The sequence below is a fragment of the Nerophis lumbriciformis genome, linkage group LG18 (assembly GCF_033978685.3).
Source record: "Nerophis lumbriciformis linkage group LG18, RoL_Nlum_v2.1, whole genome shotgun sequence".
In the NCBI taxonomy this organism is placed as follows: Eukaryota; Metazoa; Chordata; class Actinopteri; order Syngnathiformes; family Syngnathidae; genus Nerophis; species Nerophis lumbriciformis.
Window position 1 is genome coordinate 15,972,240 of NC_084565.2, and position 12,807 is coordinate 15,985,046.

Below are 12,807 nucleotides of genomic sequence, written 5' to 3' on the forward strand. Positions count from 1 at the left end.
GGAGGATTTGGTGGTGGGTCGCCAGGCCATGTGTCCCCGAATCCACCGGGGCAGAGTCAGGTGGCGGCGGCAAATGGAACGCCGCTGCCGCAGGCGAGGCGGGCAACCCCGGAAAGGCCACATTCGTGGCCGCCGAGAAGGTGGGCGTGAGTGGCTCCAGAAGTTCAGCAGCCAGAGAGTTCTCCGACAACGTCTTGGGTGTCGCTGCTGTTTGCGCCACTGGCGTCCATTCACTGACCTCGAGAGCTGCATGCAGGCCCCTGATTTCCGCTTGCGCAGCCGGACAGCTCGAGGTCGCAGATACGAAGCAGGAAGAGATGTCGTCGTCGCCGTGGAAGCAGGAAGAGACGTCGTCGTCGCCGTGGAAGCAGGAGAAATCGTCGTCGCCGTGGAAGTAGAAGTTGTCGTCGCCGTGGAAGCAGGAGAAGTTGTCGTCGCCGTGGAAGCAGGAGAAGTTGTCGTGGACGCGGCAGCTGGTGCAGGTTCTGGTGCTAGCCTAGAAGCCGCGACTCGTACTAGCCTCGGAGCAGGGACATGAGCTGGTCTTGGAGCCGGTGCTGGTGTGAGAACCAGTCTTGGAGCCGGTGCTGGTGTGAGAACCAGTCTTGGAGCCGGTGCTGGTGTGAGAACCAGTCTTGGAGCCCGTGCTGGTGTGAGAGCCAGTCTTGGAGCCGGTGCTGGAGTGAGAACCAGTCTTGGAGCCGGTGCTGGTGTGAGAACCAGTCTTGGAGTCGATGCTGGTGTGAGAACCAGTCTTGGGACTTGGCGTGGTGGAGCTTGACGTGGTGGAGCTAGATGTGGTGGAGCTAGATGTGGTGGAGCTAGCCTTGGACTTGGCGCTAGCTTAGGTGCAGGTGGAGGTGGCTTAGCTGGCGGTTGCGGCTTAGCAGGCCGAAAAACCGGTGGTGGTAGCCGGGCAGGAGGTTGCGGCTTGGCAGGCCGAAAAACCGGTGGTGGGGGCCGGCAGGAGGTTGCGGCTTAGCACGCCGAAGGACTGGTGGCGGTGGCCGGGCAGAAGGTTGCAGCTTAGCAGGCCGAAAAACCGGTGGTGGTGGCCGGGCAGGGGGTTACGGCTTAGCACGCCAAAGGACTGGTGGCGATGGCCGGGACAGAGGTTGCGGCTTAGCACGCCGAAAAACTGGTGGCGGTGGCCGGGCTGTGGGTTGCGGCTTGGCTGAGCGCAGTTGTGCAACCCCACTAGCACAGCTCCCAGCACTAGCCCCCCCCCCTCAAGACGCGGATACCAGACGCGCTCCTTACGGTTTGGAACCGTCTTCAAGGGTGGGTGGAGGGAGGTCAGGAAGAGGGCAGAATCCTCCCCTGTAAATTGTCCAAAATGTCTATCCTTACCCCCCACTTGAGACTGGGTGGGAGCACAGAGGGAAAAAATATGTGCAGTGGGCGGTGGAGATTGAGTCCTGGAGGACATTGACAAACCTGGTGAGCGGGTTTGTAAAAAAATGTCCTGATAATGTTTTATTTTAGAATTAAAGTCCTTAAGAAGCGGCTGACAAAAAGAAGTAGAAGATGGGGGGAAAAAAAACCTGTTCAATGACGTCATCAGAAGTGGACGGGGTCGCATCTTCAGAGAGTGCGTCATTAGGGGGCGTCAACGGAATGACGTCATTGTTGTCGCTGTCCAGGTGACTGACAGCCCAGTCGGAAAACTGTTTGGCGAAGTGGTCGATTGGATTGCCAAACATCTGAGGGGAAGCATGGGCTGCATGTAGCTTGCTTCGGTCCGGGGGAGGAGCTTGCGGGAGCGGCGCGTCTTGACGGGGAGGGAAAGACCTTCTGGCCGGCTTCCGTCTTTGCCGGCGCGCCCGGTACTGCGGTGTAGCGGCGATGTCTTCCGACCAGAAGGAGTCGATGGGGATAAGAGAGCCTCCAGCTCCCCACATGAGATTCGACCTCTCCTCCGTCGAATAGCGAAGCGCCTCGGCTTCCATCGCTCGCAACACCATGAGCGTACCTTCCTCCATCTCCTTGATAGCCGTTGCGGGAGAATTGTAATCTGCTGGCTTCCTACTGTGACGACCGGGGCGCATGGTGATGCGGGGGCTCGTTCTCCCAGGAATGCAGACGGCTTCGGACACAGTGTGCAGGTAGGAAAAATTATTTATTAAGAATGAAATCAAAAGGGAACAAACAAAAACGTGTTCATAGCACTAAAGACAAAAACAGGCGGGCCAACAAATACAAAATAAACAAAACAAGCGTGCCTATAGCACGGGAAGCTAACGGGATAGCCAACAGGAAAAGCTAAGCACAAGAACAGGGCCAAGCTTAGCTCAGGAAAATAATATGTAGACGTCGTAACTCGTTGCATGAAAGCAAATAAAAGCACCAGAATGAGTGAGGTGAAAAGCCAGGACTAAATAGCTCCCTGATTAGTGCCCGGGAACAGGTGAACGTCCCGAACACTAATCAGAGGCAGGTAAACACAATGAATAACCATAGCAACCAAGGAGACACAAAAACAGGGGTGCTGAAACGGAACCTAAACAACAAGTGAATCAAAAACCTAAATAAACTATGATCCGGGCAACGGATCATAACAGAGCCAGCTGCAACGTAACATTAAGATGCTAGTAAAAAACAATAAGCAGCTTTCATATGTCCCACTGGCAGTTTGTAGGGTTGAAGACATGTTTTTGTTGAGATTCTGAATTTTATTTAGTTGGATTTGTGGCTGCAGTTATTGTTTGTTGTTCTGCATCATTCAGAACAACAAACAATAACTGCAATAGTGTTATTTTGCAACACTGTTGAATGTAAAATGTTATTTGCACTCAGGAACTTTAATATTTATTACAAGGATTTTTGTTTTATTCAAACAAAAATCAGTGATTTTTTGATGCCTAAAATCAATGTTTGGCTCGAGGCCCATTTACACATTTTCACTTTGGTCGTTGGAAGCAAAACGTTCGGGCATTCTTGCCCTCGACTGAACACCAGCTAATCGCAGGGTACAGATCATCTTAATCAACGAGGTGAAAACCTAATATAATTTTGATATTTCATCTTAAAGGGGAACTTCACTTTGAGAATTTTGCCTATCGTTTACAATCATCATGAGAGACAAGAAAACACATGCTCTTTTTTTTTTACGATTTTAAAGATGGTACAACAATGCTTGAAAGATGTGGCTAATGGAAGTCACCGTTGTAGACTTCAAAGCCCTCTAAAACAAATTCAAAACCCTGCAGCAACGTTTTATATACAGAGGGCAAGTCTATATATAATCTAGTAACAGACACGTTCAAAACAATATGTAATATGTTAAATATCTACCACATTTTGATCTTTTTATTCATTTCCGGGACTGATTTCTTCCACGCGTTGATATCTGTTTCCAGAGCAGCGCACATCTGACTTCTGGCAACAACCTGTGCTCCTACTTCCGGATTCAAACAGGAGTGTGTGTTGTAATCATGGCAGACTTGGTAACAAACAACAAAGACGACTATTTTTGGACAAATGAGGGTTCACAACCTTATACTTTTGAAGCTTAAGATACTGCTTACTGCTGCTTATAAAAGCCAGCACGAAGGAAGAGTGAGACGTTGGAGCAGATGGAAACCAGGGGAGTGAGGTAAAAGTGATTTTGACGCTATAAATATGGAACTTGGAGCCAAGCTATTTCGTCATAAATGGAGTGCTCACCCAAAACAACAGGAAACTTCCCCGGCTAGCTGGACTAAACACACAACTGTCCATCAAGTGAGTCACTTTAATATTGATCATAATGCATGTGGCACGCCATGCGTGTTACTACAACTACAGTTCATACGCTGTCTGGCTAGCTCAGCTGTGTACACCCAAAACATAAAATGTGGAAACTGAAATTACAGATACTATAATATTAACGTTCATGTTTTTCAGTCAGTACAAACTGGTGTCGTATCGCAGTGTTGTGCATTACAAACTCAAACGCCTTTTGTGTTGACATAGCTAGGTATGACAAGACATAAGCTTTTACGGCTAGTACCGTAGCATGGCGATGTGTACCTACATTTTTGAGAACGTTAGAAAAATACTTCCTCAATGTTCACTCTTTCAATAGCAACTAAAATAATTGGTTATTATACAGGTTACGGAAAATAAATGAAGTATTTTTGACGAGTTTTGAATGCAGTTTTAAAGTAATTTAGAGGTAGCTGCATTGCTAGCCACCTAGAACGAGCCGATTTTTATGTTACATAGCGTAAAAATAAAAATAAAAACTTGTCTTGTCTCTTATAAGGATTGTGAACGATTGCCAAAATTCCCCCCAAAAAGTGCAGTTCCCCTTTAATCAACCACGGGGTGAAAACTTAATCTAATTGTATTATTTAATCTAAATCATTAATCAGGTGAAATCCTAATGGAGCTCCTCGGAACGTATTTTCCTGTAGACTCTACTACAGGATTTAAACCTCAGCTGTCTTAAGGTTTTAATACCTTAGTATTTTGGGGATGTGGGACACTTTGCATCAATCACACTGTTTCAGATCAGTTTCATAATACATGGATGGTTGGTGCAAGTAAAACTCAGTTATTCCTTAAACACAAAATTTACTTAAACCAGTGAGCATGCAGATTTAAGAATATGATAACACATTCAATAACAATGATAATACATACAAAACAGTAAAATAACAATGCTTACTGTAAAAATATTACTTACTTTTCTGTCGTTAGGCTCTGCACTATCTTCGTCAACATCTCCCTAAAGATGGAAAGATCAATGTTTGTTAAAGACAACACACACTTATGTGTTTTGCACAGAAATTCTGAATATGTTTTACATCTCAGAGGAAAACTGAAATGTCAGAGAAACTAAACCACATAATTAAGGATGACATCCATCACATAAATAAAGATTAACATCCATCCATCCATCTTATTCCGCTTATCTGAGGTCGGGTCACGGGGGCAGCAGCCTAGGCAGGGAAGCCCAGACTTCCCTCTTCCTAGCCACTTCGTCCAGCTCTTCCCGGGGGATCCCGAGGCGTTCCCTGGCCAGCCGGGAGACATAGTCTTCCCAACATGTCCTGAGTCTTCCCCGTGGCCTCCTACCGGTCGGACGTGCCCTAAACACCTCCCTAGGGAGGCGATCGGGTGGCATCCTGACCAGATGCCCGAACCACCTCATCTAGCTCCTCTCGATGTGGAGGAGCAGCAGCTTTACTTTGAGCTCCCCTCGGATGACAGAGCTTCTCACCCTATCTCTAAGGGAGAGCCCTGCCACTCGGCGGAGGAAACTCATTTCAGTCGCTTGTACCCGTGATCTTGTCCTTTCGGTCATAACCCAAAGCTCATGACCGTAGGTGAGGATGGGAACGTAGATCGACCGGTAAATTGAGAGCTTTGCCTTCCGGCTCAGCTCCTTCTTCACCACAACGGATCGATACAGCGTCCGCATTACTGAAGACACCGCACCGATCCGCCTGTCGATCTCACAATCCACTCTTCCCTCACTCGTGAACAAGACTCCGAGGTACTTGAACTCCTCCACTTGGGGCAGGGTCTCCTCCGCAACCCAGAGATGGCACTCCACCCTTTTCTGGGCCAGAACCATGGACTCGGACTTGCAGGTGCTGATTCTCATCCCAGTCGCTTCACACTCAGCTGTGAACCGATCCAGCGAGAGCTGAAGATCCTGGCCAGATGAAGCCATCAGGACCACATCATCTGCAAAAAGCAGAGACTTAATCCTGCAGCCACCAAACCGGATCCCCTCAACGCCTTGACTGCGCCTAGAAATTCTGTCCATAAAAGTTATGAACAGAATCGGTGACAAAGGGCAGCCTTGGCGGAGTCCAACCCTCACTGGAAACGTGTCCGACTTACTGCCGGCAATGCGGGCCAAGCTCTGACACTGATCATACAGGGAGCGGACCGCCACAATCAGACAGTCCGATACCCCATACTCTCTGAGCAATCCCCACAGGACTTCCAGAGGGACACGGTCGAATGCCTTCTCCAAGTCCACAAAGCACATGTAGACTGGTTGGGCAAACTCCCATGCACCCTCAAGGACCCTGCCGAGAGTATAGAGTTGGTCCACAGTTCCACGACCAGGACGAAAACCACACTGTTCCTCCTGAATCCGAGGTTCAACTATCCGGCGTAGCCTCCTCTCCAGTACAACTGAATAGACCTTACCGGGAAGGCTGAGGAGTGTGATCCCACGATAGTTAGAACACACCCTCTGGTTCCCTTTCTTAAAGAGAGGAACCATCACCCCAGTCTGCCAATCCAGGGGTACCGCCCCCGATGTCCACGCGATGCTGCAGAGTCTTGTCAACCAAGACAGACCCACAGCATCCAGAGCCTTAAGAAACTCCAGGCGGATCTCATCCACCCCCGGGGCCTTGCCACCGAGGAGCTTTTTAACTACCTCAGCAACCTCAGCCCCAGAAATAGGAGAGCCCACCACAGATTCCCCAGGCACTTCTTCCTCATAGGAAGACGTGTTGGTGGAATAGAGGAGGTCTTCGAAGTATTCCCTCCACAGATCCACAACATCCGCAGTTGAGGTCAGCAGAACATCATCCTCACCATACACGGTGTTGATAGTGCACTGCTTCCCCTTCCTGAGGCGGAGGATGATGGTCCAGAATCGCTTTGAAGCCGTCCGGAAGTCGTTTTCCATGGCTTCCCCGAACTCCTCCCATGTCCGAGTTTTTGCCTCCGCAACCGCTGAAGATACACGCCGCTTGGCCTGTCGGTACCTGTCCGCTGCCTCAGGAGTCCCATGAGCCAAAATAACCCAATAGGACTCCTTCTTCAGCTTGACGGCATCCCTCACCGCCGGTGTCCACCAACAGGTTCTAGGATTACCGCCACGACAGGCACCAACTACCTTGTGGCCACAGCTCCAATCAGCCGCTTTGACAATAGAGGTGCGGAACATGGTCCACTCGGACTCAATGTCCAGCACCTCCCTCGTGACATGTTCAAAGTTCTTCCGGAGGTGGGAATTGAAACTCTCTCTGACAGGAGACTCTGCCAGACGTTCCCAGCAAACCATCACAATGCGTTTGGGCCTGCCAGGTCTGTCCGGCATCCTCCCCCACCATCGCAGCCAACTTACCACCAGGTGGTGATCGGTAGAAAGCTCCGCCCCTCTCTTCACCCGAGTGTCCAAAACATGAAGCCGCAAATCCGATGACACAACTACAAAGTCGATCATGGAACTGCGGCCTAGGGTGTCCTGGTGCCAAGTGCACATATGGACACCCTTATGTTTGAACATGGTGTTCATTATGGACAATCTGTGATGGGCACAAAAGTCCAATAACAAAACACCACTCGGGTTCAGATCCGGGCAGCCATTCTTCCCAATCACGCCTCTCCAGGTTTCACTGTCGTTGCCAACATGAGCACTGAAGTCCACCAGTAGAACGAGAGAATCACCCGGGGGAGCACTCTCAAGTACTCCCTCGAGCGAATCCAAAAAGGGTGGGTACTCTGAGCTGCCGTTTGGCGCGTAAGCGCAAACCACAGTCAGGACCCGTCCCCCCACCCGAAGGCGGAGGGAAGCTACCTTCTCGTCCACCGGGTTGAACTCCAACGTGCAGGCTCTGAGCCGGGAGGCAACAAGAATTGCCACCCCAGCCTGTCGCCTCTCAATGCCAGAGTGGTAGAGAGTCCATCCCCTCTCGAGAGAACTGGTTCCAGAGCCCTTGCTGTGCGTCCGACTATATCTAGCCGGAACTTCTCGACCTCGCGCACTAGCTCAGGCTCCTTCCCCCCAGCGAGGTGACGTTATACGTCCCAAGAGATAGCTTCTGTAGCCGAGGATCGGACCGCCAAGTGCCCTGCCTTCGGCTCCCGCCCAGTTCACACTGCACCCGATCTCTATGGCCCCTGCTATGGGTGGTGAGCCCATTGGAGGGGGGACCCACGTTGCCTCTTCGGGCTGTGCCCGGCCGGGCCCCATGGGGGCAGGCCCGGCCACCAGGCGCTCGCCATCGTGCCCCACCTCCGGCCTGGCTTCAGAGGGGGGCCCCGGTGACCCGCGTCCGGGCGAGGGAAATCTGGGTCCTTTATTTTTATTCTTCATGGAGGTCTTCGAGCTGCTCTTTGTCTGATCCCTCACCTAGAACCAGTTTGTCTTGGGAGACCCTACCAGGGGGCATAAATCCCCCGGACAACATAGCTCCTAGGATCATTGGGACACGCAAACTCCTCTACCACGGTAAGGTGGCAGCTCAGAGAGGAGTAAAACTACTATGTAAAGATTAACATGCAGTTCAAATATCTAAAGAATAGAACAAAGAAAGTAGAACAAAATTGGCAGAGGTGGGTACCCACGTGCCTACACCATTATATTTACTTAAGTAACTTTTTGGAATAATTGTGCTTCTCAAAGTAGTTTTAATTCAACAAACTTTTTCCTTTTACTTGCTTAATTGAACCTCTTTTTTTTCCCCTTTTTTTTTAGTCTGTGACATAGTCCTCCAAGTAGAGAGTTCTTTGGCGGACCCTGACAGGACAGGGCCCAGGCTGCGCAGGGTCATCCTGCATAACTGGGTCAAGTGGGCCAGGTGGCACAGGCAACTGTTCATCAGGGCAATCCCAGTCGCCATCAATGTGGTGTGGGTCCACTGCCTGATCTAAAGTGGACGGCGGCAACACTCGTTTCAAGCGGCTGGTGTACCTACGTGATCCGTCAGGAGAGCGAAAGGTGGCTGGTCTGAGTTGTTCAGCGATCTGGCGTGACGTGGGCCAAAATGCAGCCTGTGGGACCGGTTGGGCCAACGGATCCGGACCGAGTCCAACACAGCAAGTGCAGGGCATCTTGCACGGTGCTTCTGGTCAAACAGCTGTGTCATGCAGCGTTGGGTATCACCACTGGATTATCTCCCTTTGGAGGGCGCAGGCAGTTTAGAGGAAGCTGAAGCTCATGGCCAAGCATCAGGAGGACTGGAGAACTGCCTGCTGTAATGCAAAAGAGTGCTCTGCACTGCCGAAGAGAATGGGAGGCAATTCTTGATGGTCTGGTTGCACCGCTCCACATTGCCTTTGGCCTGAGGATGATATAAGGCAGTCCTAATGTGCTTAACAAAGAGGAGAGGAAGTCTGTGACCACATTGGTGGTGACTGTGCTGATGTGCTGCACCTCAGGCTACTTGGAATGGAGGTCATAGAAGACAAGAAGGAAGCGTTGGTGCTGAGGGATGCCATGGCGTTCCCCACCGATGTCAAACTGGATGTGGGACCACGGTGCTGTTGGCAAGGGTAGAGGCTGCAAAGGTGGAGATGGGGTGAGCCAGTTTTACCATTGGTGAAGCATGCTGCACAGTCCTTCACTAGAGCCTCCAGGTCTCTGTCGATGTCTGGCCACCAGACCAGACCCTTTCAGCATTGCTTGACCCTGACGATGCCCAGATGGCCATGATGCAACATGCCCAGGACTCATGCCCTCAAGGCATAGGGCACCACAGTGCACAGCCCCCATGCTACACAGATATAATTCCAACAAGAGAAGTCACCCTTGACGTGACAGAAATGTGCTAGGTCCTCTGACACTTTTTCTGCCCACCTCTCTCGGATAGCTGTACAAACAATGGGTCCTGCGCTGACGCTGCTTGGTGCTCCTGCAGTGACACAACAGCATGAAGGGGTGCGTGTAGCATGAAGACCAGCTCGAGCTCCGAAAGGTTCTGAGTGGCATTTGGCATGGTGCTGGGTGCGGCTCTGGAGAGCAAGTCCACCTTGACATTGTCCCTGCCTGGTGTAAACTGCGTGGTAAAGTTATATGCCTTCAGTCTCTCGAACCACCTGTAGAGGCGCAGCGGCTTATGACCTGAGCTGGTCGTTGTCAGGAGGGCCGTGAGGGTTTGTAGAGGTTCATGTGCCACCTGTCGCAGGTCCAGACACATGCCAGTGCCTCTCTCTCCCCCACCGAATACTTTTGTTCTGTTGCATTGATTGCCCTTGACACAAACGCCACTGACCACTCATTCCTTTGCTACAGTTGAGACAGGACCACACCGACTGCAGTATTAGAGGCATCACAGGTCAGTGGGCAAGCAGTGGGTTAAGAGGTAAGCTGTGACTTAAGCCAGTGGACAGCAGCTGAGCATACAGTGGTCCAGTCCCAGGGCGCATCCTGTTTGGGGAGGGCATGGAGTGGTGCGGTGGTGCCGCAGAGGTTGAATGACAGGGGACACAGGTTGATGAGTGGCTCATAGTTGAAAGCAGCGATGTGGCCTAGCCCGGTAAAGAGTGACAGCTGACGGTGCAGCCAGGGCATCGACAGTCGGTATGGTGGAGCCTGTATTATCCGTAATAAAGAAGCGATGCATGCAGAATAGGTCAAGGCCCAGCAGGTTAGCACCGTGTCGAGATACTTGGAAGGGGAATGCTGTGAGAGCTCTTGACCGCATGGAGCAGGTGTCAGTGCCCACCATGGCCATTTTACTGTTACCATAGCCATGCAGCTCCTTTGCTCTTGCTTTAATTGGTTGTCATGGAAAGGACTCAGTACATAACCTTATGGCGAGCTGATGTTAAGGCTGAGGGCTGTGGAGAGATAAGGCCCAACTCTGACTCTGCACACAATCAGAGAGGAAGTCTCTGATCCAGCAGCAGGTGGTGGCTTGGTGGCTAATCTTCAGTAGCTTTGTAGTTAGCCTGTCTGGGAGTATGCTGTTAAAGGCAGAGCTAAAGTTGACAAAGAGCAGCCTGGAATAGTGTCCCTGAAGTCCCGGGTGGGAGATGGTGGGTGAAGCGCTGTGCAGAAGGCGTACTCTGTCGATCTATTAGTTCTGTATGCAAATTGAAGTGGGTCAAGTGTGGGTGAGAGGCAGGAAATGATGTGATGTTGAACTAATTTTTCTAAACACTTCATGACCACGGGTGTCAGAGAAACTGTAGTATGTAGTTGTTGAAACTGCTGATGGATCAGAATCAGTTGTGATGGCATGATGAGATAAGGGACTAGGACAGTGACTTATTGAAAATTCTGGTAAAGAATGCTGGTCTGCATACTCTTTGAGGACCCTGCCAGTTACACCGTCTGGTCCAGTGGCCTTCCTGGGGTTCACTGCCCTCAGTGTGCACCTCACCTCATGTTCCAACATCGTGAGGTTGGAGCTAATAAGATTTCTTGGTCGAACTGCTGGGGTCCTTATACCTCGAAACATGCAAAGAAGTGGTTCAGCTCCTCCGCTAGCGCAGCCATAAGCTGTGGTAGTGGAGCTGGACTTGAAGTGGGCGCGGTACTGGAGTCCCTGCCACACCTTGTATGCGTGGTTTTTGGGGAAGTGGTCCTCATTCTTCCTCTTGTATGCTGTATCCGGCATGTCTGATGCCTGTCTTTAGGTCGGCTCTGCCTGCGCTGTACTGCACGCCATCCTTGGACCTAATGCTGGGCGATATGACGATACATATTGTGGGCACGATAGAAAAATATCTATCGTGCCATTTCTATTTTTATCGTTTCAAGCGATAGGCTGTATTTTATCCATAGGGCTTGTGCCATCAGATGATTCATAGTAACAACAATAATTGCACATTCAGTAAGTGTCACATGGGAGAGAAAACAATATTATATAAGAAAAGGATGCGTTGACATGTAGGCTCGCATTTCTCTTTCGATTGTGCGACATGACGCCGCTTTACGTGCCCGCTTTGTGTCCAGCGTATCCCGCTGTTGCGGGTTACCTGGGTTACACACATGAGGGGATCATTGTAAATAAACATGGAGACAGGACGATTAGGCAATGCGCTGGTGGAAAAATAAATTGAACCCTCACAATCAGCAGAGACAAACTCCTACCCAAACAAGGGGGTAGCTCGTCAGTCTGGCTTTATTTATCGCCGCCTGCAAACTACTTATTTCCAAGAGGATCACACCGGAGCCGCGATAGCCCAAGGTATGTGTGGCAGCTAACGTTAATATTGCTGTGTTTATCCATGATTCTTATGTCGTTTTTCTAACGTACCTCTGAATAGAGTGTAAGGGTGTACCTTTGCATGCATTATCCCGTTTATTATTAAACTGTCCTGTCAGGCTTCGTGTAGTGTTAGTGTTCATGTGGCTGTGTGTGGCAGTGAACCCTGAAAAATGTGTTTTGTTGCTATTGTTGTTTGCTATACCAAATGTATTTGTTTATTTCACCTGCAAATAAAGTGAGAAAAAAGGTAAGTGGTCATGTATGTTGGTAAATTGTTCATAGAACTGAAAGCGTACCATAGCTATATCGTGGTATATCGTTATTGTGATATAAAATGATCCATATCGTGATATACATTTTTTTCCATATCGCCCAGCACTACTTGGACCTAAAAGTTCCATTGCAGTGCCTCAGCAGTCCCTTCACCTCCTTAATCATCCATGGTAACTGGTTTGAGTCCTACCGGAGACGTTTGTAAACAGTGACATAATCGACGCAGAAGGTGATGTAAGCGAGCACAGATGTGGTGTACTCCTCTAGGTCCTGGTGTTCAAACACTGTGTATGCAGGAATCACCAGCATGGACATGTGATCTGAAAGACCCAGATGTGGTAGTTGCTCTATAGCCTTTTTGGATATTGCTGTAGACTTTGCCCAATGTGTTTGCTCCTCTTGTAGCACACTTGAAATTCTGACCGAATGTGTATAATATATTCATCCATCCATTCGAGGTTGCGGGGGTGCTGGAGCCTATCCCAGCTGCATTCGGGCAGAAGGCGGCGTACACCCTGGACAATTCGCCACATAATTTAATAGCATATCATTTGAAAGTTGCATCCGAATTCAATTTGCCCTCTGACCGCATTCGCTTTACAACTAATTACAAATTAGCAGCGTTTGGCTGTGACAGAAA

The 12,807-nt window shown here is 49.9% G+C and overlaps 1 protein-coding gene across 2 annotated transcripts in view; it reads right to left on the bottom strand.

The window, feature by feature from the left end:
- LOC133617648 (anoctamin-1-like) overlaps positions 1-12,807 on the bottom strand; it is a 234,925-nt gene that overhangs the window by 85,560 nt on the left and 136,558 nt on the right. For both annotated transcript variants that reach the window (XM_061977756.1, XM_061977757.1), the window contains one exon: positions 4,670-4,711. In XM_061977756.1, the coding sequence (XP_061833740.1) occupies positions 4,670-4,711 (42 nt within the window). The remainder of the gene's footprint in view (positions 1-4,669; positions 4,712-12,807) is intronic.